This window comes from Sciurus vulgaris (assembly GCF_902686455.1).
Source record: "Sciurus vulgaris genome assembly, chromosome: 2".
Lineage (NCBI taxonomy): Eukaryota > Metazoa > Chordata > Mammalia > Rodentia > Sciuridae > Sciurus > Sciurus vulgaris.
In genome coordinates this window covers 121,158,417-121,186,011 of record NC_136462.1, presented here as the reverse complement: position 1 = coordinate 121,186,011, position 27,595 = coordinate 121,158,417, and the positions used below count along the sequence as shown (strand labels likewise).

The 27,595-nt window shown below is 47.0% G+C and overlaps 1 protein-coding gene and 1 pseudogene across 5 annotated transcripts in view; both read right to left on the bottom strand.

Moving 5' to 3' along the window:
- The window catches only part of LOC306654365 (acylphosphatase-1-like), a 157,651-nt pseudogene that overhangs the window by 42,359 nt on the left and 87,697 nt on the right, over positions 1 to 27,595 (bottom strand). The window lies entirely within an intron of this gene.
- On the bottom strand, positions 1,115 to 27,186 carry PPCDC (phosphopantothenoylcysteine decarboxylase). 4 transcript variants are annotated; one of them, XM_079127831.1, is made up of 6 exons: positions 27,071 to 27,185; positions 21,983 to 22,181; positions 8,617 to 8,712; positions 7,626 to 7,754; positions 3,059 to 3,227; positions 1,115 to 2,175 (listed from the first exon to the last, which is right to left on the bottom strand). In XM_079127831.1, exons 2-6 carry the CDS (start codon positions 22,106 to 22,108, stop codon positions 2,090 to 2,092), a joined length of 606 nt encoding a protein of 201 aa, XP_078983957.1. In that variant the 5' UTR covers positions 22,109 to 22,181; positions 27,071 to 27,185; the 3' UTR covers positions 1,115 to 2,089. The 4 variants fall into 4 exon arrangements, with proteins under 4 accessions (XP_078983957.1, XP_078983958.1, XP_078983960.1 ...); XM_079127832.1 differs by lacking the exon at positions 8,617 to 8,712 and having other exon boundaries at positions 27,071 to 27,186; XM_079127833.1 differs by lacking the exons at positions 21,983 to 22,181; positions 27,071 to 27,185 and adding an exon at positions 18,924 to 19,037 and having other exon boundaries at positions 1,116 to 2,175.

The window sequence follows — 27,595 nt, the reverse complement described above, 5'->3', positions numbered from 1 at the left end:
AATTATATCCCAAAGGGGCACTTAATGAAGTCAAGTGCATAGTGAGAAAGACTTTTGGAAGCTGCTGGAGGCCTTGGCTCCTCAAAGCACCTCTGCCTTCAGTGCTCTCAGGGTATGCATGAGGTGCTTCCTAACTTTGAACTGGAAGCCAAGAGGGCAAGGAGCTAGCCCCTACCTCAGGGGCAAATACGCAATTAAGCCCTCACCACTAGCCACACTGAAGAGCCCTAGGTTCAAAGCAGGGCAGCAGGGGGTTTCTAGGCCAGAGTATATGTCTGGAGAATAGTCCTCATTGGCAGACACCCAGGCCCCTGTTGCATGTGCAAAAAAAAGAGGAAAGGATGAGGACAACCAAGAAACCAGGAAATAAGCAAGGGGCCTTGGGATTCAATGCAGCTTCCAACCCTGCTGACTGCTTGCCTGTCACTGCCTAAGGGGTCATGTCACCTTAGGATCTGAGATTTAATTTTTCCAAAAATGAGATGAACTATTTCAGTTAGGAAACCTCTTGGCATATATACATGGTTAGCTTTAACTTCTATTTATTTGACAGTTACTCATTCCAGGTGCTTGGCATGGTGGATATAATAGAGCTCACTTGCCCACAGTTTTGGCTTTCCGTGGTCTGTTACCTGTGGGCAACCCCAGGCTGAAAATATTTTTTTTAATTGTTTTAGTTGTCTATCCTATCTATCTATCTATCTATCTATCTATATGCAGTGCTGAAAATTGAACCCAGTATCTATCATCTATCTATCTATTTATATGCAGTGCTGAGAATCGAACCCAGTGCCTCACACATGCTAGGCAAGCATTGTACCACTGAACTACAACCCTAGCCCCAGGCTGAAAATATTAAATGAAAAGTCACACAGCCTGTTCTTTGTCAGCATGATAAGTTTGTCAGCACAAGCTGTCTTGGTTTCAAATTGTTGCTTTATCACAATGCTGTGTTCAAGTAACCCAAATCGTAAGAATGGTGATGCTGGAAATTCAGATATGCCAAAGAGAAGCAGTTAAGTGCTTCCTTTAAGTGAAGAAGTGAAAGTTCTTGACTTCATAAGGAAAAAAAAAAAAAATAGAAATTGCATGTTGAGGTTGCTAAGAAAAAGAAACCACATTCACACAACATTTAGTGCAGTATAATACAATATATTTGTTTTAATTTACTATTAGATATTGTTGTTAATCTCTTACTGTGCCTAATTTCCAAGTTAAACTTTGTCATAGGTATGTTATGTGTGGGGAAAAGCATAGTATAAATAGAGTTTAGTACTGTATGTGGTTTCAGGCATCCACTGGGAGACTTGGAATGTGTCCCTAGAGGATAGAGGGGACGCCTGTATTTTGCACACATCATCTCACTTAATCTCAACAGCTTCATGAGGGAAGGATAATACAGATGCAGAAAGTGAGGATCAGAAAGGCAAAGGCCCAAGTCAAGGTCCACTGGTGGTAAGTGGCAGAACTGAGATTTGAACTAAGAGCTGTCTGGCTTTAGGGATCTTAGCACTCTTATTATATGGGGACATGAGAGTGCTAGTCAGTGATCACCCTACACTTTCTCAGCCTGATCCATCAATGCCCTCAAATCTCTGAGACCAAAGACGGGTTGTGAAGGAAGGACAGAGTCTCCTAAAATGTCACTTTTCTTTGTTTTCTAGAATCCCCAAACTCTCAGTATGGTCTGTGGGAAATCTGACAAACTTCCTGACTTTATGGCACTTGGGCACTCCATCAAAAAATGGAAGCTCCCAAGGCCTGCCATGCCAGGGATCTCCAACTTGTGTTTCAAAAAGCAAATCCTGGGCAAGAGAGAAAATCGAGGTGTGCAGTCACTTAGTCCTCCCAGGTGTACAAGGACACATGGCAACTTGCTCCCCTAGCTTGGTGTACCCATCCCAGGAAGAGATGGGGAGGGGCTACAGAAAGCAGGCATCCCCTGGTTGAATGAAGTTGGGCCTTCAGTCCTATTCAACTTGGAGCAGATCAGATGCCTCTTTAGCAAATGCAGGAATCTTCACCATTTCTTCACCATCTCAGCCTGAATACACACAGTGCAGAGGTACACCAGAGACAGAAATCCAGTTCAACTCTGCTGGATGCCATTGTGCTGCGAGAGGACTTCTTTCACTTTATCCACAATGGTCTCCACCTCAGCCATAGCCCCCAGACCTGGAAGCAAAGTCCTGTGCTGTAGTCGAGGGAGGGCCAGGGAGGCTAACAATGCCTGTGTCCCCCTGCCCAGTGCTCCCCAACATGTCCCACCCAGAAACCAAGGCCTGAAAAGGCCAGGTCCATCACAGCACCAACCAGATCCATCAAACCCCTCCTGAGTCACCCCAGGGTAGTCCCTGGGAATCATTCCAGTAGTCATCCTTGACTGTGTATGCTGAGTGCCAGGGATTCTACCAAGCACTTTTATTTATTTTTCTAGTATTGGGGATTGAACTCAGGAGTACTCTACCTCTGAGCTACATCCCCAGTCCTATTTTTTTCAGAGGAGGAAAAGTGTATTTGGGCTCATGGTTTCAGAAGTTCAATCCATTATTGGCTGGCTCCATTCCTCTGGGTTCAAGGTGAAGCAGAATATCATGGCATAAAGGGTATGGCAGACAATAGCTCATGGCAGCCAGATAGCAGAGAGATCAAGAGTGAGGTACCAGGAACAAAATATAAACCATAAAGGCATGTCTTCCCACCCCTAGGACCTACTTCCTCTGGCCATGCCCTATCTGCCTCCCAGCCCTTTTTAAAATTTGATACAGGGTCTTGCTAAGTTGCTGAGGCTGGCCTCAAACTTGAGATCCTCCTGTCTCAGTCTCCCAAGTCACTGGGATTATAGGCATGCACCACCATGCCCGGCCTCTACCAAGCACTGACACATGCTATCCTTTTATCCTAATAGCTTTGAGATGCAAGAATTAGGATTCCCATTTTCCAGATAAAAGAACTGAGCTCAGAGAATAGTTCTACCAGAGATCACAACAGGCCAGAATGTGACCCCCAAAGCTGAGCCCCTTCCAGTCCCGGGCGTTAAGCCTGGTAAAGTGCCTACCTTGATCTCCACACACCAGCTTCTTGTACACACAAGGAATCTCCACGTAGCCGAAGGACTTGAGCTGGTCCACCTGCTGTGCAGTGAGGGGGTGCTCCCACATGGTGGTATTCATGGCAGGACAGAAGAGCAGGGGCTTGCTGCAGTCCCAGGCCCGGATGACACATGTCTGTAAAGAAGGGAGAGGTCCTGCTCCTCTGCCTACCACCCCTTCCTAGCCCCCTTAACCCATCCCCATTGTCCTCCAGGGCACAGCCAGCAGCCCAGACATGGGCTCAGGATACGTGGGTGCCACCTGTCTCACATCTCTTGGGATTAGGGGCTCCTCAACCCTTGTCACCTTTCCTCAGGTTCTAGCACAGGCCCTACACACAGCAAGTGCTCAACCGATGCCTTCAATGGCTCAGTCACCTCCAGCAGACCTTCCTCCTGTGGGTAGTCTCCCCATGCCTAAGCCTGACCCTTCTCCACACTGGCTCACGCATCTTGGGTAGAAGCAACCCTGGGTAGCAAAAGGCAGGTTTCACAGTTCACCAGAAAGTTGGGGACCAGACTGCTCACAGGGAGACCTACCCAGCACCAGCTCTACTTCTGAGCCAATTAAACCTGGCAATGAAAACATCCAACACATGACAAATACCTTCTCTTATACATTATTTCAGGAACCCTTAATGTAACCCTAGGAGGAAAGCCCTGTCCCTTTCACAAATGGGCAAGCCATAGTTCTTTGCAGGATGAACAATTGCCCAAGGTCACACCTGGCCAAAACACAAGCCTGTGCAATCTTTCATTGCACCAGGAAGCCTTATCACCTCCTGAAGCTGGGTCATCCCAGTGAGCTACAGACCACAGCAGCTGTGGAAGAGCCTAACTGGCTCAGAGTCCTTAATGCCATGGCTTTGAGGCTGCATAGATCAAATATAAATAAATTATATATTTGTGAGAACCTGGACAGGTTATTTACACCAGAGCCTCAGCTTCCTCTCTGCAAAAAGGCCCCCTTACTGGATGGCTGTGAAGACTGAGGGTGTGAATGCTTTCAAAATTCTTAGCATAGTCCCTGACACCAAGAACAGGTTCCAGAACAGTGGCTCCTGTTACTACTACAGGCACAGGCTCCTCGAGTTGGGGATGCCTCCAGGGAAATAAGCTTCCCGTGCTCTAACTGCACCATGCACCTCCTCTCGGCCAGGAGCCCCTTGGGGAGACAGTGGCTGGAACACTCCTCCCCGGAAATGGAGTCCATCTGGGAAAAGAAGAGGATGTGCAGAGAACAATGCTGCACACAGGCCAGGCCAGCGCTTGCTCCCTTGGTGCCCCTGCCCTCATCTGGGACAGCAGACGGCCTTAGGATCTGGCTGCTTGCGTCATCCCAGAAACTAGCGTTGGTTTCCCACCAAGTTCTCTCAATGTGCAACTGGGCTGAGTGGACAGTTTCAGTCACACTTCCTCTTGGCCCTGTGCCACTTGCTACTTCTGCAGAAGTCCTGAGCATACCTAGAAGAGCCCCTTGTCTTGTGGTGCAGAGGCGGGGGCTGGGCTGGGGTTAAGAAGCCACCATCAAAGGAAAACACACCAACCAGGGCAGAAACCCAGCACCTCCGCCTCCCAGTGTATCTGGCTTCCCCCACCTCATCTTGGAGCTCAGCACTTCCTGGACAAACCACAGGTCCTCCAAACCTACTGGCAGCAGGAGGGAAAAGAGAGGGCATGGGCTCATACAGTCACTTCTGTTCAGCACCTCAGGCTCTGCCTCGGGGAATAGTTTGGGTGGTAAGGTGGGGATTGAAGGTACAGCCCAGTCAGGAGACCAGTGCCCAGACTGGTGGCCCAGGGAAGTGACTTTATTTTTCTAGATCTGACTGCCTATTTAGCACAAACAAGGGACCAGGACCTGAGTTGGCCAGAAATATGTTCACATCTAGCACAGTGCTCTTGAGGCACTCAAATTCTGGGCACTGAGAAGATCTGAGGGGAGGAAGTGGGATGAGCTTCCTTTCAAGGACACAAGGAGAAGACATTTCTGAAAAGGACATGGTCACATACCAAGGATGCTGAAAGTTCAAACTTTGTAACATTTGATATTCTTTGAAACATTTGTGCCTTCAAGTGAATTCCTTTGAGGCAAATGGTTAGACTTGGGAACAGATTCCCTTGCCAATTCCAGAGGAGAGAACCCTCAAAATTTCAGGGAGTGGCGAAAGCCTTGAAGAAAAAAATAAAGCAGAGCTTTCAGGAGACAGAAGGAGCTCTTGGAGAGGTTGGTTAAGGCCGAACTCCAAGGTGGGTGTGCTCCTAGCACATCAGTTGCTGCTGACCAGCCAGTGGGAACCTGAGAGTTTGGTGGGATGGTACAGGTCACCCCACTCTGAGCTGCTTCAACAAAAATGGCAGGGTATTTCTTTTGTTTTAGTGCCTGCAGACCAGACCCCAACCCTATTGGACATTCTTTCTTTTCTTTTCTTTTCTTTTTTTTTTTTTTTCATACCAGGGATTGAACCCAGGGGTGCTTAATCACTGAGTCATGTCCCCAGCCCTTTTTATTTTTTCATGTTGAAAGAGGGTCTTGCTAAGTTGCTTAGGGCCTCGCAAAATTGCTGAAGCTAGCGTTGAACTTGCGATCCTACTGACTTAGCCTACTGAGTCACTGGGATTACAGGCCTGCACCACAGCACCCAGGTCCTGCTGGGCATTCTTGATAATGCTGCTCTCAGATCTACATCTTTGCACTTGCTCAGGGCCCCACCACCTGGGTGTGTTCTGCTCAACCTGTATTCTTAGTCAAGAGATGCTTAAGTCACTAGAAGATTCCCCAGGAGTACCTCAAGAGCACACTGTCAATCAGGCATGGAAGTAAACACCTGTAATTCAGAACTTGAGAGGCTGAAGCAGGATTGCAAACTCAAGGCCAGCCCCAGAAACTTAGTGAGGTCCTAAGCAATTTAGCTAGACCCCATCTCAAAATAAAAAAATAAAAAGGGCTGGGGTTGTAGCTCAGTGGTAAAGTACCCCTGGGTTAAATCCCCACTATCAAAAAAACAAACAACAACAAAAACACTGAGAGGCTCACTAATCATCTACTAATCACCTCCTATCTGACTCCCACAAAACCCTAACCCAGCTTCAGTATTCACCTTCTTCACCATAGTAAACTAAAAAATTCTCAGCTGTTGGCAAGAGTAAAATACCTCTGAACACATACATACAGTATTTATTGAGTGTCCACCACATGTCCAGTTCTAAGCAAGGCAGTGACTCTGCTATCAAAAGACTAACTGGGGTCTGGTATAGTAGTGCATGACTATAATCCCGGCTACTTAAAAGGCTGAGGCAGGAGGATCTCAAGTACAAGGCCAGCTTGGGCAACACAGTGAGACCCAGTTTTAAAATAAAAATAAATTAAAGGGTTGGGGGTGTAGCCCAGTGGTAGAGTACCCCTGAATTCAATTGCCAGTACTGAAATTTTAATAAAAAGGACTGACTGATGGTCACTTAGAACCATTATCACTCACCAGTGGATAGTCCCTTCCCATCTATACATGGGACTATGATCAAAAACCTTCTGCCAGGGCCTATAATTCCAGTGAAAGGACTCAGTGACTTCTGAGTCAGGAGAATCAAAAGTTCGAGGCCAGTCTCAAGAATTCAGTGAGATTCTCGGCAACTTAGAGATACTGTCTCAAAATTTTAAAAAATGATTGGGGATATAGCTCAGTGGTAAAGTGCTCCTAGGTTCAATCCCCAGTACAAAAACAAAAAAATACTCTTCTTCCAGACTGAGAACGCTCTGTGTCCTCAGCACGGCCCCTAGGACATGGAGGTGAAAGTTCAATATATGGGGGAGGTGTAATAAGAGAGAGAGAGGAAGGAGAAAAATCACACCCAAATAATTCCAGGTTGATCATATAATCAAAAGCAGATCCTCTTTAAGGGTGACAGCCCCCTGGAGGTCTCAGAGGCCTAAGTCAATTACTACCTTCATACAACTGAATTTCTGTTCCTCTCCTTCACCATTCATAGGTAATGATCTCTTGCTCTGACTTTTTCCTCTTTCCCTCTAAACTTTCTATAATACATAGAAAAACTGAGTTTTAGCCTTGGTGCTAAAGCTACAAGAGGTATGTGTGTATTAGAGATCTATGAGGAAGTGAGCACCTTATCAGATCGCCCACATGTACACATATCCAGATCCTGGTGAGGCAGAGCTGAAGGGGGAGGGAATGGGTGGCAAGGAGATCAATGTAAAAGCACACAGCAGGCAGCCATGTTGAACAAAGGGAGAGCAGGGGCCAAGGGTGGGCACCTGACTGAGATCTGGGAAGCAGACAAGAGGCGGAGGTGCTCACTCCTAGAAAGCATCAGCAAGTCCAGTGGATCCTCAGGTCCAGGTCTGCTGCATACTTGCTGGAGAGTAGAGGGCACAAGGATAGTGAAGCCAGGGGGACCATAGTCTCCCTGAGCAAACCTGAGTCCTACAATAATAGGTCTCCTTGTACAAGGAAGTCTGTAGCTCAGCAAAGTGGCAGTGAGCCTGAGGGAGGGATGAGGGCGCCAGGGAGTCACTCACAAGCAAGTTGTCACAGATGCCACTGGCCACCTTCCCCAGAGTGTTGGCATCGAGAGGAGCCACTAGCATGAGGTCTGCCCACCTCCGCAGGTCAATGTGGAGAACCGGGTCAGAGCGGTGCTTCCACATCTGGCAGAGGGAGGAAACAGTGGTCACCAAGACTGTCACTCTCTGTGTGGTGGGAGGAGGGGACCAAAGCAATCCAGGCACAACTCACGAACCCAGGGAGACCACTTGACCTCGCTGCTTAAGTCCACCACAGTTCCCTCTCAGAGCTAGGCTGGCAAGCATTGGCCAAGCAGCCAGCAGCCTGACAGAAACCAGGCCTGAGGAAACAAACGCCCCTTGTCTCTCTCAGCTATTCCCTTTATGGTTTGGTTTTCAAGAGAACTGACATCTGGCAGGGAACTCCTGGCCTGTCTGCTTGAGGCGGATGCGTGGATTGTCCAAGCCAGTGGAAGGGCTCTGGGGCGGTGAGAAATGGAGGGGGTGGGGTTGGGAGAACAAGCCAGCCAAAAATGTTCAAGATTGAGAATGTTTAAAAATGCCTGGCAGGGCATCCCTGTGAGGCCCACCCTCTGCGTCTGGTGGGTCGGCTGGTGCCCGCCCCTCCACAGGAGGGCAGAGGCAGAGCCTGGAGGCCGTGGGAAGTGAGGCGCTCTCCACAGCCCTGACGCCAGGAGCCACGTGGACAAGGGTGGTGGGAACAGAGCTCCTCTGTGGTTTCATCAGCCCAGATAAGTACAAGGACACTCAACCTCAGGCACTGAGCCAAAGCTGAGCTCTGCCTGGGGAAGGAGGGGACTGTGGGCCTCCCGCAGGCCAGAAGCTAGACAGATGTTTTCCTCATTGCCTCTGCCCAGATGGCCCTGACCGCTGACTTGAGCCCAGCCTGTCTGCTCCGGCCGCCAGGACCATAGGCTGAGGGAGGACAGTTCTGTCCTGTTGGTAGAAACACAATGGAACTCAGCCCTGGGGGCCCAGCACTAACCTCCCATTCATCAGAGTCACTGTAGAGGGTGACAGGAATGTCCTGGGGGCTGTAGAAATGTTTGGCTCTTTCAGTTGTGATCACTGTGACTTCCAGCTGTCACCAAGAAAAAGTAGAGGAAAGGAGAGAAAGAGAGGGAGAAACTGTTACTGGAGCTACAGGTCTGGAGGCCACATAGGGCCAGGCAGTCTGTGCTTTCCTCACAGACAGGCTGCAGCGAGGACTTCCCCTCCAGGGCAGTGAGCCCCATGTTTGCACAGCTACTTCCGCTGTCACCCAAAGGTCAGGCCTAGCCAGGTGCAGCTGTTTCACTTCCCCATCTGAGGGGCCACTGAGGACTCAGTCACAAACTGCCCAGTGCATATAAAGCAGCAGTGCTTGCACTTGGCCAGAGGCAGAGGCAGGCAGTGTCAGGAAGGGAACTCAAGGCAACCACGCTGCAGGCCATCTGAAGCAGCTCACCGGCTCCGTGCCACATAGCAGTCCCGCCCTCTGCAGGCCAAGGCACAAGATCTGGGACTGGCAAGCTGTGTCTGCATCCATGCACCCGTGAGAGCAGTTTCCTCCCTATTTCCAGGAACAAGGACTCCTGGGCTCAGGCTGCAGACAGGTTCCCAAAAAGCCAAGCCTGTGTGCCCATCACTCATGAGGGAAAATGAGTTTCCCTTCACATGACCCATTTACAAATTACTGATGCAAACAAGGAAGGTGTTTAACCTGTTTAAAAGAACAAACGGGTGAGAGAAATAGCACACATAGTATGGAAGGCACTAGGTGGGCTGGTCATCATCTGTAAAACAAGATGTCACAAAGGGAACAGAGGAAGTGACTGGGAGGGGAAGGGTGTAGGAAACCACACTTTTGGGGGAAATCACTGAGTCAGGAGAGGACATCGAATCTCAGAGGGGGACGAGTCAAGGGTGACATGGACAGAATCAATGACTAACCAGGGCAGTGGGCAAGGAAAATAGTATCTGAAGCAGAGCCAGCCTGCAACACACTGCATGTCCTGCACAGGTTATAAACATTTTTGAGCTAATATGGAGAATGGAAGACTTCACACAGGAAATTCAATTTCCTGACTTCTCATGAAAAAGTAAAAACTCTGGTGCTGCTGGATCCACATTTCTACTCCACAAAGACTTAGTGGCCTTGGTCAGGGTGCCTCTTTGGATAGGGCATGTCCAGGCCAATTCAGCCTAATCACCACTCCTCCTACTGCCTCCGAGCCCCTCTCCTGTTGTTTCCTGCCTATTTAGTACAGGGCCTGGGGGTATAGCCTACCCAGCACCTGAGAGCAAAGCTGGGACCAGGGGGCAAATATGTCACACAGAAGGACTGAGGAACAACTACAGAAGGTCTGGGGTTCCTGGCTCTACTGACCTGTCCACTGCCTGCCCAACTTCCTCTAAGAATCTACCATCCCCAGAACCTGCACCAAACCTCAGGGACTTTTTAGAGGTCCTCTAAACCAAACTGCCATAATGCTGGAGGCTCCTCTAGGACAGCCCTAAACAAACCTTGCCCAGTTCTGAGCAAAAGAGTTTGTAAGCAGGGCTGCCTTGTCCCTCCATAGAACCCAGGCTTGGAGAAGCCACTGCACTCGCACAGGCAGGAAGAGCAGAGGGAGAGGGGACCATGCTGAGGGTCTTGACTTCTTAATGGGGAAGTATGAGACATAATAAGTTAACGTAACCATGATAAGAACAACATAAAACTCTCAACCCCAAAGAAAATTTAATTTACACAAAAAAGGAGAAGTGGAGCAGAGAGAACACACGTAAGTAGAAAGCATTAAGATGGCAAGTATTGGGGGCTGGAGTTGTGGCTCAGTGGTAGAGCGCTTGCCTAGCATGTGTGAGGCACTGGGTTCGATCCTTAGCACCGCATACAAATAAACATGCTGTCCACCTACAACTACAAAAAAAAAAAAAAAAAAAAAAAAAGATGGCAAGTAGCATGGTGCAATAGTGCACGCCTATAATCCCAGTAACTCAGGAGGCTGAGGCAGGAGCATCACAAGTTCGAGGCTAGCCTCAGCAACTTAGCAAGACCCTGTCTCAAAATAAAAAAATTTTTTAAAGGCTGGGGATGTGGCTCAGTGGGATATGGAGTTCCCTGGGTTTAAGCACCAGCACTGGAAGAAAGAGAGAAGGAAAGAGAGAGAGATGGGGGTGGGGGAGAGAGAAGGGAGATGGCAAAAGTAGTTCCCAATATAGTAATTAGTATAAATATACAATGGGTTGCACTCCTGATCAAAATCCAGATGCTCATCTTGAATGTTTTTTAATCCATCAATAGGTTGTCTAAAAAGACACATTTCAAACCAAAGATACATAAAGGTTAGATGAAAGAATAAACTTCCAGTTAAATAATATTAAACTCCCAAGAACAAAGAGAAGAGGAAAAAAAACAACAGCCACTAGGACATGTCAATATATTTAAGACAGGAGTGGAAAGAAGCATTTAGCAGATGAGACAAGATCAGATGAGATGAGATTTAAAAACCAAAATTCCGAGAGTCCACAAAGCACCTAAAAAAACAAGCCCATCAGAGACAAGGAGACCAAGAAAAGCTCAAGAATTGGATGTGCTGATACCTGGGAAGGTAGGCAGGTAACAGAAAGCTGAATGTAGGACTGTACAATTTGCTAAAGGACAGTGAAGCCCCCAGCCCTGGCCCATCCCAAACTGCCAACATATCACCCTTCTCCATCGCAACAGGAGTCTGAGTTAGATTTGGAACACTTGACAGACAGATGTCCAAGGAGGAATTCTGCAACAGAAGTATCTACAGGCTTCCAGAGACTTACTGCACCCTAAGAATGCTGGGTCTACCAGGCAGGAAACTGGTGAGGTTTTTTCTGGAAAACCCAAATGACTCTGGGAACATAAGGGTGTGGTGGGGAATTCAGATACTAAATTTAATAGAATATCTCACCCCCAGCTGAGTACTGGGCAGTAGGGTCCCTAGCAGTGACGACAGTTTCCAAAAATCAGCTTTTCTCACCCAAACAGGAAGAGTCAAAGAGTATCAGATATTTGAGTAAAGACCATTAGCAACAGAAAGAAATTAAACTAGCAGAAAACAGAAACTCAAGAGATAATGCTGGGAGAAGAAAATTTAAAGGTTAGAGTTCACACTAAAGAAATAAGAACATAATGCTATTTTTAAGAAATGAATATTCAGGAGACAAAAAAAGAGAACTCCTAGATATTAAAATCATAGTGAAATAAGAAACTCAATACAAGTTTAGAATAAATCTTCTGGAAAGTAGAACAAAAAGATAAAAGAGGAGGGTAACATTATAAATGTGAAAATCAAAAGAAACACTCCAGGAAGCAAAAAAAAATCTAATAAAAAGTACTGATAAACGGAGGTGAGAAAATTACAAAAGAAGTAAAAATAAAGCCATGTGTGGTGGTACACACTATAATCCTCACTATTCAGGAGCCCAAAGTAGGAGGATCACAAGTTTGAGGCCAGTCTGGGAAACATAGTGAAATCCCAATCTCAAAAAAAAAAAAAAGAAAAAAGAAATAAAATTAGAATTTTCAGAACTGAAAAACTCAAAATGGAAGGCACTTATTTTGCCTGCAGGAGTTTAAGCAGGGGTCCCTAGTACCAAACTCACCTAGAATACCACAGCCCCAACTGTCTGTCAAAGAAGCTGAGCCCACCAGGGCTACTCTGGTGGCCACGCCCCTCTGCTAATGTATATGCAGCTTGTAATCACCAAAAACTCAAGAAGTTTTCATCCATGCTGCTGCTAAGCCACCAGCCTCAGTTTGTACCTGAGCAGCTATCTTTCTAGTACCAAAAGTAGTCCGGTACTCTTCCTGGGAAATCCTCCCTTACTAGAGCTGGCCCGCAGTTTGTCAGTTTACTTGGAGCTCCTGAGATCTCAATCCTGTTGTTCCTCTGGGCCTTCATGCAACCATCAGTAGCCTCCAGAGATACAAACCCAAATCAACCTCAAGGATAAGGTCAAGGGCAGAGATCTTCCACAGGATCTACTGTCTTGGGGTATGGATTGGAGGTGGGGGTGAGAAAGAATCAAGAATGAATTCTAGGATCTTTCATGAACTTGCAAACAGGATGGCAATGTTCCCAGATAGTCCTGGAGGATGTCATAAAATTTCATCAAAGATCTCATCTAAATCCAAAAATACTATCTAATATCCAAGATAAACTAAAATCAATATGCCTTGTTCCTAGTAAGCACTGCCTAGCCCCAGAGACACCCATTTCCAAAATGCTTTTCTAAGCACTCACAGCCCATTGTAGTAATCTGTGGAGCCTACATCCTTCATCTGTTTGATAAATGGACATTAGCCATCTCCAATATCTGGATCCTCTGGTGTTTCTTTCCAACACATTCTAAAGGCCACCAAACACAACTCTGTGACCTCAAAACCCCAGACCAGAACTGGCCCAGGTTAGGAGATGAATCACCCAACCTGGGTTCAGGGTCCTCAACCACTGTTTGTCCTACTTTTCAACCTCAAAAGAGAGGATGAAATGAAACAGGACTCAAGTGATTCCTCCTATCCCCCACTGATGTCACAGCACTGGCCTTAAGCTCCAGACACTGTCCCATCATTCTTTCCCCCCAAATTGACATGTGACAGTCATTTTGTTGCTCTTAAGTTTCCCCATAAACTTCAGCTCACGCTGGGGCCCTCTGGACCTTGCTCTACCTTCATCTTTGATCAAGTCCTCCTTTCTATTTAACTGCTTTCCATCTCCTTCAGCAGGAGGGTCCCCAGGCAGCTGCATCCCTCTCTACTCATACACTGCTTCCTCTTTCTCATGGGGATTACTATCTTTCATGTCTGAGAGCTTTCTGACCATCCTGAACTATTGGCTACTTAAGACTGTTCCAAGCTACATATGATGGCAAACCCCTATAATTCCAGTGACTGGTGAAGCTAAGGCAGGAAGATAGCAATTAGCAACTCACTGAGACTGATCTCAAAATAAAAATGGCCAGGGGTGTAGCTCAATAATAAAGCACCTCTGCTTTCAATTCCCAGTACCAAAAAACAAAACAAAAAACCATCCCGGGTTCATCTTCTCTACTCTGAAATTTTGAGAAGCTTATTCTTGAGGATCTAGTGCCCTCACTCTCCCCAACTCCTAAACTGCCTGCCAGCTCTCAAATGGTCTATGCTTTAAGGCCAGCCTTCAGAAATATTCCCAAATTGGTATTTCCCTTGGTCAAGAGCTCCCTCCCACATCCTGGCTCTACCTTTCTACGTCTACTCAAGGTCTCAGAGCCTTCATATCATCCCCCATTCCAACTGGCCCCTGGGAGCCCCACCCAGGGTCTGTTAGGCCTCCCACCCTGGGCAACAGTTCTACTTGACATCATTCTGCTGAGCTAAGCACTTTGATTGACCTCAGTCTCTCAGCTGGTCTAACCTCCCAGGCTACATAGTCACACTGTGAGGGAGCCTCCTAGGTCAATGCCTTCACCTGAGGGGTACAGTGATGAGCATGTGATGGGCAGGTCCTTCCCCACGCCCCTCTCAGGCCCCACTGAAGCAGCCACCTCTCCTGGCAGTGACCCGGACCCCAGTGCTGGAAGGCAGGCCCAGGCTCGTTTTTCTGGTTTTATAGGGATACCACTTGATCTGACTCATCAGCCCTGCAGGCTTTGTTCTTTCGTCTTCATTCACTCAGCCGAGAGGTCCTGGGAGCCAAGGGCTGGGTGTGGGTCTGTATACATTTTTTTTTTTTTAAAGCTTGTCATGTTACCTTCTAAGTTCCTAAATAATTAAGACTATTCACTCATTTACCCTGACCTTTTCCCAGCAAATGCCAAGGAGCCCTGGTAGGTCAGAAACGCCTCAAGGACCGGAACTCTCTAGGGCTTTCTCTTACACCCTCGTGGGGCTTGGCAGAAGCAGGGCTGGGCATTAAACAATCTTCTATACCCCAGTCTCAATAAACAAACAAAACAACACCATAAAAAAAAAAATCAGTCTCCTACACACTACAGCATTCCTGAAAGAGAGCTCCTTGCTTGCTCTCCTGCAGAGACCCCTAAGAACACTTTTTGTATCTTTCTTTTCTTTTTTCAGTGCTGGGAATTGAAACCAGGGCCTCACACATGCTAAGTATGCTCTCTACCTCTGAGTTACATCCCCAGCCCTGCACTGCATCTAATATTTTTAGCTTGAACTTCTTTGTGTGATGTAACTGAGACCTGGTTAAGACTCTATTACTACATTTTTTTTTTTTTTTTTTTTTTTTTTTTTGTACTGAGGATTAAACCCAGGGGCACTTAACCACTGAGCAACATCTCCAGCCTTTTTTGGTTGTAGATGGACACAATACCTTTATTTTAATTATTTATTATGTAGTGCTAAGGATTGAACACAGGGTCTCACACATGCTAGGAAAGCACTCTGCCACTGAGCTACAATCCAAGCCCTTCATCAGCCCTTTTTAAAATATTTTATGTAGAGACAGGGTCTCGCTGAGTTGCTCAGGGCCTAAGTTGCCGTGGCTGGCTTTGAGCTTGCAATCTTCCTGCCTTTGCCTCCCAAGCCACTAGGATTATGGGGTGGACTTCCACACACTTGTCACAGTCTGTATTTTGTCCTGAAACCAGTTGACAAGTCTGATTTCCTCTTCTCTACTAAAAAGACATTGAGAATCCCAATCTGGAGTTTGGAGCTCCTAAAGAAGTAGGAAGGGAAGTAGAAACAAAATTTGGGGTGACACATCCACTTCTACTTTTGGCCCCTAGTCTAGTAGTTTCTAGACTACTGGGGCAGATTATCAAAGGAACCTGTGCAGAAAATACTCTGCAGCAAAAGGACGAGACAAATCCCATTCCTGAGTTTCCACTTCCATCCCTATCCTCCATCTGCTAGAACTGTGAGGCAGTAGCACCACCACATCTTGGTTCTGACAACGAAAAATGTCTCTGGACATCATCCATTGACCTGTGAAAGGCAAAACTGCCTCAGTGGAAAACCACTATCTCTATAGCACTATCCAATAGAACTTTCTGCAATGACAGAAATAGTCCTGTCTGAGCTGTCTAGCATGGTAGCCATCAGTCACATGGGGCCATTGAGCATTTGAGGTGTGGCTAGTGTGACTGAAGAACTAAATTTCTGACTTATTTAATTTTAATTAACTTAAGGATGAATGTGTTAGCAACTATCATATTGGATGGCACAGTTCTAGTATTTGCAAACAAAGGAGAAAAGCCCCAGCTGGAACCTACAGTTGAGTGACCGCAGAAGAGCTTTCGTTTCCAGTGGAGTGTATGATGATGGCTCCACAGGAGAGCAAAGAAGATTCTAAGAGGATATATCAGTCATGGACTCAACCTGGGACAAGTAAGGTACCAGGGCATTGGTGGCTCAAGGTCTCTGGGCTGAGGACCCTGACCTTGGGCCCATCAGTGTTGACAGTGACACGCTCCAGATCTGTGTCCAGGGCATAGTAACCAGCCAAGAAGCTAACACTAGTGGGGCATGGTGATACACGCCTATATCCCAGCTACTCGGGAGGAAGGTTATGTTCAAGGCCAACCTGGGCAACTTTGCAAGACTTTGTCTCAAAATAAAATAAAAGGGCAGGGGATATAGCTCAATGATAGAGCCCATGCCTAGCATGTACTGGGTTCCATTCCCAGTACTGAAAGAAAAAAGGATACCACTGACATTAACCTGAGCATGGAGGTATCAAGCATACTTGAAGAAAAAGGACTCTTGGTACCCAGTGCAGTCAGTACATGGGACAGGGGAGTTGTGGAACTAGTTTCACTAACAAATCCCTGAGTAGGTATCTCAATGTTTCATAATGATGCCTCGACTAGGAAAACATTTACTATATGCCATGGGGGCCAGAGCTGGCAAGATAGGAGTTGTACCCTCAGTCAGGACTCAGTCTAATAGAGAGGTGGAGCACATATAACCCTGACTCCTGGCTACAAAGCAGGACAGACCAAGGCAAGAGTCCACAATTCCTGGGGGTTCTCAACCTCACAGCTTTGGTGAGCTTGAGCAAAGAATGCCCAGGTTCCAAATCTGATCTCAAGTTCACTTGCTGACAGGAGTCAGAACACCTGGCTTCAAGCCCAGCTCTGCAAACTCACTTGCTGAGAGATCTTAGGCGAGTCTCTCTTCCTCTCTGACAACATGGTTTCTATGAGTTGATCCAGCTCACTGGGTAACCCCAGTCCTTTTGTAATCCCTTCCTTTCCCCTCTAGACTGCAGGAAACAGGCATTCTCTTACCTGTCTCCTGGGGGAGCTGGTATTCTAGTCATATCAGCACCTCAAGTCAATCTTTCTGTGCCCTTCCCTAACTCAAGAAAATTCCCAAGAACAAAACTAGAAAGGCAGTCTGCAGAGGTTCTCCATAGGGATGTTGTTCTAGGGCATTGTGGAAAGACCCTTGGGTGCAGGACCCTTTGCCTGAAGCCCAGGGCTAGCTGCCTCTGAGTTTACTCCCTAGAGATACAATGGAGAGGTCTGCAGAGCACGGGAGAAAGGGACCATCCAAGCCAGCAGAGGCACAAATACAGGCCTCAGAGTTTCCATAGTAAGACTACAGAGCAGGCAGGTGACCTCTTCCTGGAAAGAAAACCTCAAACCGGGCCTGATTTTTCCTGTTCTCCTTTCCTCAGTGAGCACTTAAAAAAAAAAGTAAAAAATTACAGAGCATGTTCCATCCTCCACCAAAAGTCCAGTGACATAGAAAAAGGAAACAAATACGTAAGTTAGGAAATGAAAATTGAACAAATGATACAAAATGAAAAATAAGTCTATTTCCACAAAATAAATTACCACCAGAGGAAAAAACTGCAGGCAGAAACACATGTGTGAACACAGAGGAACCATACTATGTTCCAGGGGTCAGCAAACGATTTCTTAAAATTATTTTTATTACTTGTTGATGAATCTTTACTTATTTGTATGCAGTGCTGAGAATCACACCCAGTGCCTCACACATGCCAGGCATGCGCTCTGCCACTGAGCCACAATCTCAGTCAGCAAACTCTTTCTATAATGGGCCAGATAATATTTGGGGCTTTGTCCCAGTTACTCAACTCTGGAGAACACAAGTGCAGCCATGGGGAATGTGTAAGTGAATGGGTGTGGCTGTGTGCCAGTGAGACACTATGAACACTGAAAGGCAAATTCCTGGTCTCTTTTCTTTTGATAATGGAGATTGAACCCAGAGGCACTTTACCACTGAGCTATATCCCCAGTCCTTTTCATGTTTTTATTTTGAGACAGGGTCTCATTAAGTTGCCAAAGTTGGCCTTGAACATTGCAATCCTCCTGCCTCAGTGATTACAGGAGTACGCCACCATACCCAGCTCGTTTTTTAAAAAATATTTTTAGTTGTAGATGGACACAATGCCTTTATTTTATTTATTTTTATGTGGTGTTCAGGATCGAACCCAGTGCCTCACATGCTCTAGCACTGAGGTAAGCACTCTACCACTGAGCTACGACCCCAGCCCCCAGTTCATTTTTCTTGACTTCTTTTAACCACTTAAAATGTAGAAATTGGGGTTGATGATGTAGTTCAGTGGTAGAATGCTTGCCTCAAATCCACAAGACCCTGGGTTTGATCCCCAGCACAACAACAACAACAAAAAAAAAAAAAAAAGCAAAAATCATTCTTAGGTGCAGGTTGTACAAAAACAGGCAATGGGCTGGATCTGGCTCGGAGGCAAAGTGTGCCACCTCCTGCTCTCTGCTTATTTCACTTTTACCCTGAAGATAGTCCCACATCAGCATGGAGAGGTACACCTCATTTTTCTGAACTACTACAAACTAACTCATCAAGAGATTGTGCCATAAGTGTACCATGGCTTGCTTGCTTGGTTGTTTTTTGCAGTTCTGGGGTTTGAACCCAGGGACACTTTACCACTGAGCTCTATCCCCAGTCCTTTTTATGTTGACATAGGGTCTTGCTAAATGGCCAAGGCTGGTCTTGAACTTGTGATCCTCCTGCCTCTGCTTCTGGGGTCTCTGGGATTACAGGCATGCACTATCTCACCCAGCTGTACCATAGCTTTCTATAGTTGAACATTTCGTTTCTAGTTTTGTTTTGAAATGATATAAATGAACATTCTTGTACATATGGTCAACTCTTATAAATATACTCTACAGGATTTAGTCCTACAGAGCTATGAACAATTAAAATTTCTATGTTGCCAAATGTTCCTCCAGAAAAGCAGAATTTGTGTCATACTGCATATGAGCCAGGCCCTCTTTTCTTCATCTTTGGCAGTCTTGGATGTCCTCATGGACATTCTAGAAACTTACCCTTCTCTAATCCCAAAGGTCCACGTACTTCCTTAGTGGGAAATTTTCTCACATTTAGGATCCTCTTCTGGCTCAGTCCTGTTGATACCTGCCCTGAGAAGCTCCTGCAGTGTCTGTCTTCTTCTCAGCTTGTAGGGTACCAGCCAGGCTGCCAGCCAAAGGGCAGAGGGTGATTTGAGCTAACAGCCCAGATGTAACTGCTGCCCAATTTCATGATAATTAAAAATGCAAAACCCCTGGAACTCCTGAACTCCAGGACTTTCTCTCCAGCTACCTTTTGGTCCTAGTCACTTTTGCCTTTACATCTAAAATCTAATATCATCTGCCAGAAGCCCTGGAGATGGATATCTGAGTACCTATCATTGCATGGATAAAAGACAATTTAAGACAAAAAGGACTGACTTTCCCAGAGTTCTAGCATCAGATATCCTCTCTGCTCAACTGCTTCTCTTGAGGTAGGGTTGCCCCCACCACTGTTTCCCACTCCCACATAAAGGTTTGAGGACTTTGGGGTATCTTCTCTCCCCTGCTGCTGGTATGAGGTTTATGGCTGAATCCACCCCTTGCCATCAGCCATCACAGTCTCCCTTGTCTGACTGTGGGATGACAGGACAGTGACCTCTAGGTCAGTGACTCTCCAAAGACATCTGCACACACTGATGGATCAGAAGTAGTTATGAGCCAGGTCTGTAGAACTGCCCAGCTCCCTGCAGCCCACAGTCCAGCTGCTTAGTGGTTAGTCAATCCTGGTGTCCTGAAGGGAGCTCATAAAGCCTTGTGCATGTGAACTCACAACTCAGCAGGCAAAGAATTGAAAGTGACTGCTCCAAGGGACAAAGACTGCTCCTGGGGAGCAGTCAGAGGAAGGAAATGGGGAGCTCAGTACCACTAGGAAGTGTATGGTAGTGTCTAACATCCAGGACCAACACTAGATGATCCCAGGATGCCTCACAGGAACATAAAGAGCAAAGTTAGGCTTGGTGAGCTGTTTGCCTGCAAGAGAAGAGGAATGGGGACCTCACTTGTGGTTCCATGGTTTTTTCCACATGGCTGTCTTGCAAATCCCAATACCTCACACCAGGCTCCTGGCCCAAAGGACAGGACAGGACACAGGAGAAAGTGGATATCAAGTGCTTCTGCATGCCAAGCTCTGTGCCTAGTTGCTGGCACAAGATGACAAATTGACATCTCTGTCATCTGTGTCCCTCTTCTCCAGCCAACACTTCATGGTCCTGACAAGCACCTGGGGAATGGGTAGCAATAATTGTCCCTATTTTAAAATAAGAAGGGCAGGTTCCAAGAAGCAAAGTAAAGAGGCTTCCCTCCCAGCTCAGTGTCCTCTGGCTGCCTTGCTCCAGCTTGAACCCCATTCAGAGAGGGAGGCCCAAATCCTGTTCCAGACATGGCCTGTCCTCCCGGGAGGCCCAGGCTAGAATGCCTGGGGTAGGCTGGACAGCTTCCCTGCTCCAGGCAACCCTTTCCTCACACCCCCATAAATGCTGGCTGCGTGGGATGTGAGCAAGTGGTGGTGTTGCCATTTCCCCTAGCTCTGAAGCTGCCCATCTGTTTCCTGGGATAGGACTCCCTGCCCCCACCCACCCTGTCCCGGAAACTCACTTGCTCCGGGGCTATGGGAAAAGGAACTGCATGGCTCCCTCCCTCCCCAGGGGGTGGTGGCAGAGGTTCCAGCTGCTGCAAACCCTTCTAGGTCTCCCACCCTCAAGGCTCTCGGTGTACCTCCTACTAATGGTTGTGGACACACAGAGAGTAGCCAGTCCCTGGCAGCACTGCTCCTAAACCACAGCACCCAGGCTCAAAGCAGCCACAAGGTTCTCCTCTCTCCCTCCCTCCTCTGGCCTGGCTGGCATCCCTGGCTGGCAGCTTCACTGCTTATCCAAGCCTGGAAGGTGGAGTGAGGGGGTGACTTTCTGGGTAGAAGTTTGTGGAACATTAAAAAAAAAAAAAAGTTAAACAAGCTTTCCCAGACCCTGAAGGCGGTCCCCATAGTCATCTGTGGATGAGCAATGCCCCCTGCTGGACATGCCAGATATAGCTGTCTGGGCCACCCTACATTAGGGACTAGACTAAGACAAGCAAGGAAAAGGGCCCCAGTGATTTACCGATGCTTCCAAAACTAAGGCTCATGACATGAACAATATCCAAGGTAACCTATGGTTCCATGTCAGATCAAACCACAGAGCTGTGGGGCTATCACCTATCGGATTTCACATTGTTTAAGGTTTTGAACTTATGCCCCTGAACCAACATATAAAACTGATCAAAGTTGAAGAGGCCTGGCAAAGAATGGGGGCTAGAGTTTCCTACACTAATACAAGGTGGTGGCTCCTTGGGCATCTGCAAACACCTGAGGCAGCAAAGTCTGAAACCAGAGCTGTGAGTAATGAGGAGTCTCTGAGGTTTCAGTGCATTTGGCAGGACAACCACTGTGTCTAACAAGAAGGGAGAAGAGTCACGGTGCTCAGGACCAAGTGAAAATGGGGGCAGAGGAGCCCAAGGCACAGTGGGGGCTGAGAACCTGCTGTATTCAGCCAGCCCCCGCTCCCACAGGACCTCATGGATTCTCAGGGTCAGTGTATAAGAAACCAAAATCTCCATTCAGTGTCCTTTCCCCATCTCATGTTCTGTTCACACCGTCTAATCTAACCTAGCTCCTGGTCTCTGTCTCTTGTATGCCCCACACACAGAGGAGCTCCACGAGCACCATGATTAAGAAAAAGAAAATCCTGCCAGGCGTGGTGGCACATGCTTGTAATCCCAGTGACTCAGGAGGCTGAAGCAGGAGGATCCCAAGTTCAAGGTCAGACTCAGCAATTTAGCACGGTCCTCAGAAATTTAGTGGGACCCTATCTCCAAATAAAATAAATAAAAAGGGTTGGGTATGTAGCTCAGTGGTAAAGCACCCCTGGGTTCAATTCCCAGTACAATAAAGTAAGGAAGAAAGGAAGAAAATCCACACATGGAAGAGAAATAGGCTGGCCTCAGTAGTGGTGACTCTCTAATGCTAGAGGCTACAACGCTTGTCTAAAGAGGATACTCACTCCAGGAATGTCCAAAAGCTTTGACACCAGAAGAGGCAACTTCAGGGCAGCAACACTTCCAGTGACACCCACAAGAACATGGAATTTCCTCTCCACCAAGGATGCGGCAGTTGGATGTGGTTCCATATGGGGTCTAATAGCTTCAAATTCTGGGAGCCTGCAAAGCTGAACTTCATAAAGCTCTGTCAGGATTTAGGATCTGCAGCAGAACAAAGGACACCCCTTCACTCACACATTCAACCCAAAGGTATACAGAGAGTACAACATATTAGATCCTAGACCAGAGGCTGGGGAGCTCCAGGGGATCAACAGTCCCAGCTTCTGGAAACAGTGTGATTAGAAAGTCAGACCCCTCCCCACATGGGCCTGTTACAATGTAATGTGGCAAGTGCTGTGAAGAAGGGTAGTACCAGGTGCTGTGGTTCTCCAGTGACTACCTCCGAGAAAAGACAACATTCAGGTTGAGTCCTGAAGGAGGAAGGATCCCCTGTTTTTTTCCAGAAACAGAAGGAAATGACTTCAAAAGATGGGACAATCTTATAAAGGTGAAAAGATCTGAAAAGAGGTAGGAAGTTTGGGAAACAGGGAGTAGCTTAGTAGTGAGGCTCAAGTGTGATGTAGGTGTTGAGATAAGGCTGCAAAATCAGGTTGAGGTCAGAATGTCAAGGGCAGTAAGACCCTGGAGTTTTGATTTTAGAAAGATGGTGCTGGTGCTGCCTACAGTACAGAGGGGGGTCACAGAGGTAGAAAGATTGGGGAGTGAAAAGAGCTACTACAGTGGGCCAGGCTGACTGGCCTAAGGGAGTAGCAGGAAGGGATGGAGATGCTTGTGAGTCAAAACCCTGGGCACCCAGTGGGGCTGGGTGCTCCCAGGGGTTGAGAGATTTTGCCTCTCTGGCTCTGGCCCTGGCTCTGCAGATCAGCCTGAGCACCAACTTACAAATCAAAACCCAGAAAGAGATAAGAGTAAGAGGCAAATTATAAGCCACTCCATGGGACCAGATAGCTGATTTCCTCCTCTGGCTCTTAGATGTTGCTAGAAGTGCTCATGAATTTTGGTGGGGGGTAAGGGGTAGGGAGGGGGTCAGGTTTAGAGCCTTGACTTGGAGTCCTCCTGTCTCAGCTACCCAAGTAGCTGGGATTACAAGGGTGTGCATGACACACAGCTAAGTATTCATGATAATACAGCTAAGGGACAAACCAAAACCTACATTCTGGTAGGCTGAGCCAGCAAACCACACTTTATCAGCATCAGTCACTAAGGACTGATTTCTTCAAGTCTAGGCAAAGGAACTATGGAAAACAGCTGCCACCTTCAGGGAATCTATAGGTAAGGTTGAGAAGGCAGGAGTCACACCTAAAATTACTTGAGATGGGTCCAGATGGGTCCTTCTCTGGCATGTACCTTTTTGGGCATCAATGACTCAATTTGTATACCAGCTTCCTTGCCTCTCCCTCCAACAGAAAGTTCCTGCAAGTGTGACCAAGTTTAATTGTACAGTGTTTCAGTCAGTAATTTTTCATTGCTGTGACCAAAAGTCCTGATAAGAACAATTTTAGAGAAGGAAACATTTATTTGAGGCTCACAGTTTCAGAATTCTCAGTTCCATAAATAGTGAACTCCAATCCCCAGGGCCTGAGGTAATGCAGAACATCATGGTGCAAGTGTGTGGCAGAGGAAAGCAGCTGGAACCAGGGCACCAAGAACCAGAGAGAGCTCCCCTCACAACAGACAAAATATAACCCTCAAGGGAATGCCAACATAGACTTGGCTTCTCCAGCCACACCCTACCTGCCTACAATTAACACCCAGTTAATCCCTATCAGAGGATTAACAGACTGATTAGGTTAAGACTCTCATTTTACATCTAAGTTTTCTTGCATTGTCTCACACATTAGTTGTGGGGGGACACCTCATATCTAAACCATAATACCCAGTCACTAGCCTACTACCAGGAAGTCCTGAATGTCTGTGAATGATTAATAAATTGTATCCTGGGGTTGGAGAAGTAGCATACTGGCAGATTGCTTGCCTAGCATGCTGGGGGTGTTGGGTTCAATTCTCAGTACTGGGGGTGAGGGGCATGTGGTTGTACCCTCCAGTCAATTGCCAGTGAATCAGGAGCTCTGGGTCCTGCTCATGGTTATATTTCTGACTTGGTATGTAACCTTGGTCCAGGGTCATTTCCTCCCTAAGCCTTGTTCATGTGACAAATGCAGAGTTAGGACCAGTTTATCTCTCAAGTTTCCTCTAGCAGAAGACTAAGTCAATGCATAAAAGACAGTGGTAAGGGCTCTTTGTGCAAGAGAGAAAGTCTTAAGATGCTCAAAAAGGGCAGAATCAGAAGCACAAGGGAAACCCAACTAATTCCAAGGAAGAACTGGTGAGCAGCTAGGTTTTTCTATTGGCTACCTCCGAGGTTCCACAAGGGCATCTCTGCCTAGTATTGGCCTTTTAATACTCAGGCATATACCTATGTGAGCGGATCATTTTTGGCTCCATTATCCCACTTCTACCTGGAAGGGTGTCCAAGACTGAGGCCCTTCTCAGTAGGGGTTAAGCATAGGCTGGTTTCTTAGAGCAAGACCCCCACCGCCAGAGTTCCATTTGCCAGCAATTTCAATTTCTAATTAGGCCCAGCCAGGGTCATGCTTGCTCAGAGTTGAAGAACTGGGACCAAAAAGCCCTATTAGCAACTAGCAAGGTCCAAGGGGTCTACAATCCAGTTTCTTGTCAGAGTACATTGGTGGGTAACAGAAGCACATTCTTGGTTCTTCCAAGAAACCCAACTGCCAGATCCCAAACCCTGACCCTGTTCCAACACTGCCTGTCCTACTAGGACAGGGAGATTCCTGCTAAACCAGTTCAATTTAATCTCTGTAGTCCCTGAACCTCCTCACAACAAACTGGTAAAATTCCTAGGAAAGAGGTTACAGAAAGCAATTAATTGAAGACAGGTGCAATGGCACACACCTGTAGATCCAGCAACTTGGGAGGCTGAAGCAGAAGTATCAAAAGTTTCAGGCCAGCCTCAGCAACTTAGTGAGGTCCTGTCTCAAAATAAAAAATAAAAAGGGCTGGGGATGTAGCTCAATGGTAAAGTACCCCTGGGTAACAATCCCCAGTATGGGGCAGGGGCCGGGCAGGTTATAGTGCTAAATTTAGGCCACGATTACTGAGTCTCAAAGTCCCAGGGCACCAGCTGTGCGGGTAACACACATCCAGAAAAATGGGAGCTTCTCTCCACACTGCTCCCCCTTTCTTTTTTTGGCTCCGGGGATTAAAGCCAGGGATGCTTTTACCACTGAGCTACATACCCAGCCCTTTTTAAAAACCTTGCTAATTGCTAAATTGAGACTGGCCTCAAATCTGCAATCTTCCTGCCTCAGCCTTCTGAGTTGTTGGGATTACAGGCATGTGCCACTGTGCCTGGCTTTTCTCTGTCTTTAGAAAGATTATCAGAAAGAGCAAAGAGCCTTGGCATGCAACGTCTAAGTCTTCCTTTCTGAGTAGTTTAAATAAAGGGGGAAAAATGTAAAAATTTCAGGGATATTTGCCAGTCACAATATGGTCAAGAGTAGAACCAAAATAGAACTAGGGCTAAAAATGGAAGCAAGGTAAGCAAGACCAGACAGGGTATAAGCTGAGCCCAATAAAGAAAACATGAGGGACTAGAACCTAAGACAAAACAGGTCAAAAGGGAGGTGGGCAAGTAGGGCTCTTAGAAGGGGTGGGATGCAGCTCAGTAGTAAAGCATGTGTAAGGCCCTAGGTTCATTCCTGGCATATTAAAAACAAACAAAACAAAAAAACCCAAATCCTTCAGCCTGCCATCAAAGTCCCAAATTACTCACCTAGGCTTATACACTAGCCAGATCTCCCACCAATCAATACACTCTCCCCTCCACCCCAGTAACAATGAATAGTTTGGGAACTTGTAACTTCCCAAAGTGTCACCCTGCATCAAAACCCAGACAAATTAAAAGGAGGCCCATGGTATAAGAGTACCTTAAAACTCTTCCCTGACCTTAGGTAGGACAAGGAACTCTGCGGGAGCATTCAAAGCCTTGGTTATTTCTAATACAATACTTTCTCTCAAACCAGAAGCAGGCATGCTTGACTCTGCTGCTCCTGAAATTTCATGTGGGCACCTGTCCACTAGGCCACGTGGAGAGATATGTCTTACACACACTCTAGCTATTAGAGAGATTGCAGTGACTGAGTACTGCTAACTCCCAGCCACTAGGACAGATGTGGAAAAGCCTGCTCCAAGACACCCACCACTTGCCTAACTTGGGAATCTCTCATTGTCTAGCAGTTTCCAAATACTTCAAAGGACGGCTGGCAGTTCTCACAAAATTTGCCCTAGCTCATTTTTAAATGCTATGCAGCACTTTTGGGGGTCCAAGGAATAAATCCAACACTCCAGAGCTTTCATTTTTCGATTTTACCACCTTTTAGATTTGGGTTCCACTGGGCGCTGTGGCGCCTGCTTGTAATTCCAATGATCCCAGTGACTCCGAAGGCTGAGAGGAGCTCACAAGTTCAAGGCCAACCTCAGCAATTTAGCGACACCCCGTTTCAAAATAAAAATAAATAAAGAGGACTATGGATGCAGCTCGATGGCAAAGCGCTCCTGGGTTCAATCCCAAATACCAAAATTAATTAATTAATTAATTAAAATACGGTCTGCCCTTTGGAAAGTCCCCATCCCTTTCTTGAAACAGACTCACAATGCTGTTGTTTCTTAAAGGTGAACATTAAGTATGAGAAATGGATAGCGCCTCCTACACTGGATTAAGCAGCGCAGAACAAATAATCTCAGGTCAAAATGACAAAATGAGAGGACACAGATGTAGATGCATATCCCCCATTCTGGGTTCAGGGGTCCCTATTGCTTCTGCGGGCCCCCACGGGTACCGATACGTGACGTCTCACGGTCTGTACGGGCTGTCTACAGGCCCACACACGGCAATATCCCACACACACCTCCCACCCACAAGTACACACAGGCACAAGTAGAACTTTTCCCGCCTCCCCATCCAGCACGCCCCAAAACCCAGTTCCCCAGGCCCTCCGACTGCTCACCCGCGCCAGACCCCAGGCGCGTCTCGGGGCAGTCACAAAATATCGCGGTTATCTTGGTGCCCTTCCCACTGATTCTGAATGGTACGCAGCCTCACGAGAGCCTCCGTCAGTACGCAAGATCGCGCAACCTTCTGGGAGTTGTAGTCTACGCTGCCTTCTGAGCGTTGTAGTCCATTCCTCTGCCTTTTGGGAGTTGTAGTCCATCCTCTGCTTTCTGGGAGTTGTAGTCCACTGAGGGAATGTGCTACTTAAAGACTCCAAGCTCTTCATCACAGGAGCTCTTGTCAGGGACTGGCCTAACTGTAGGACTTCCTCACCCCCATCCTCACACACACACACACACACACACACACACAGGCACACACACACACATACACACACACCGTTCTGAACTCTGGGACTTAATACTGAGTAGTACCTCGCCCCTTCTGTTTTAGGTGTACAGGATATAGCGATGAATAAGATATGGCTCTGCTCTTGAGACAAACAGGAACACAATTAGAGGATAAGGTTCTCCATGAGGAA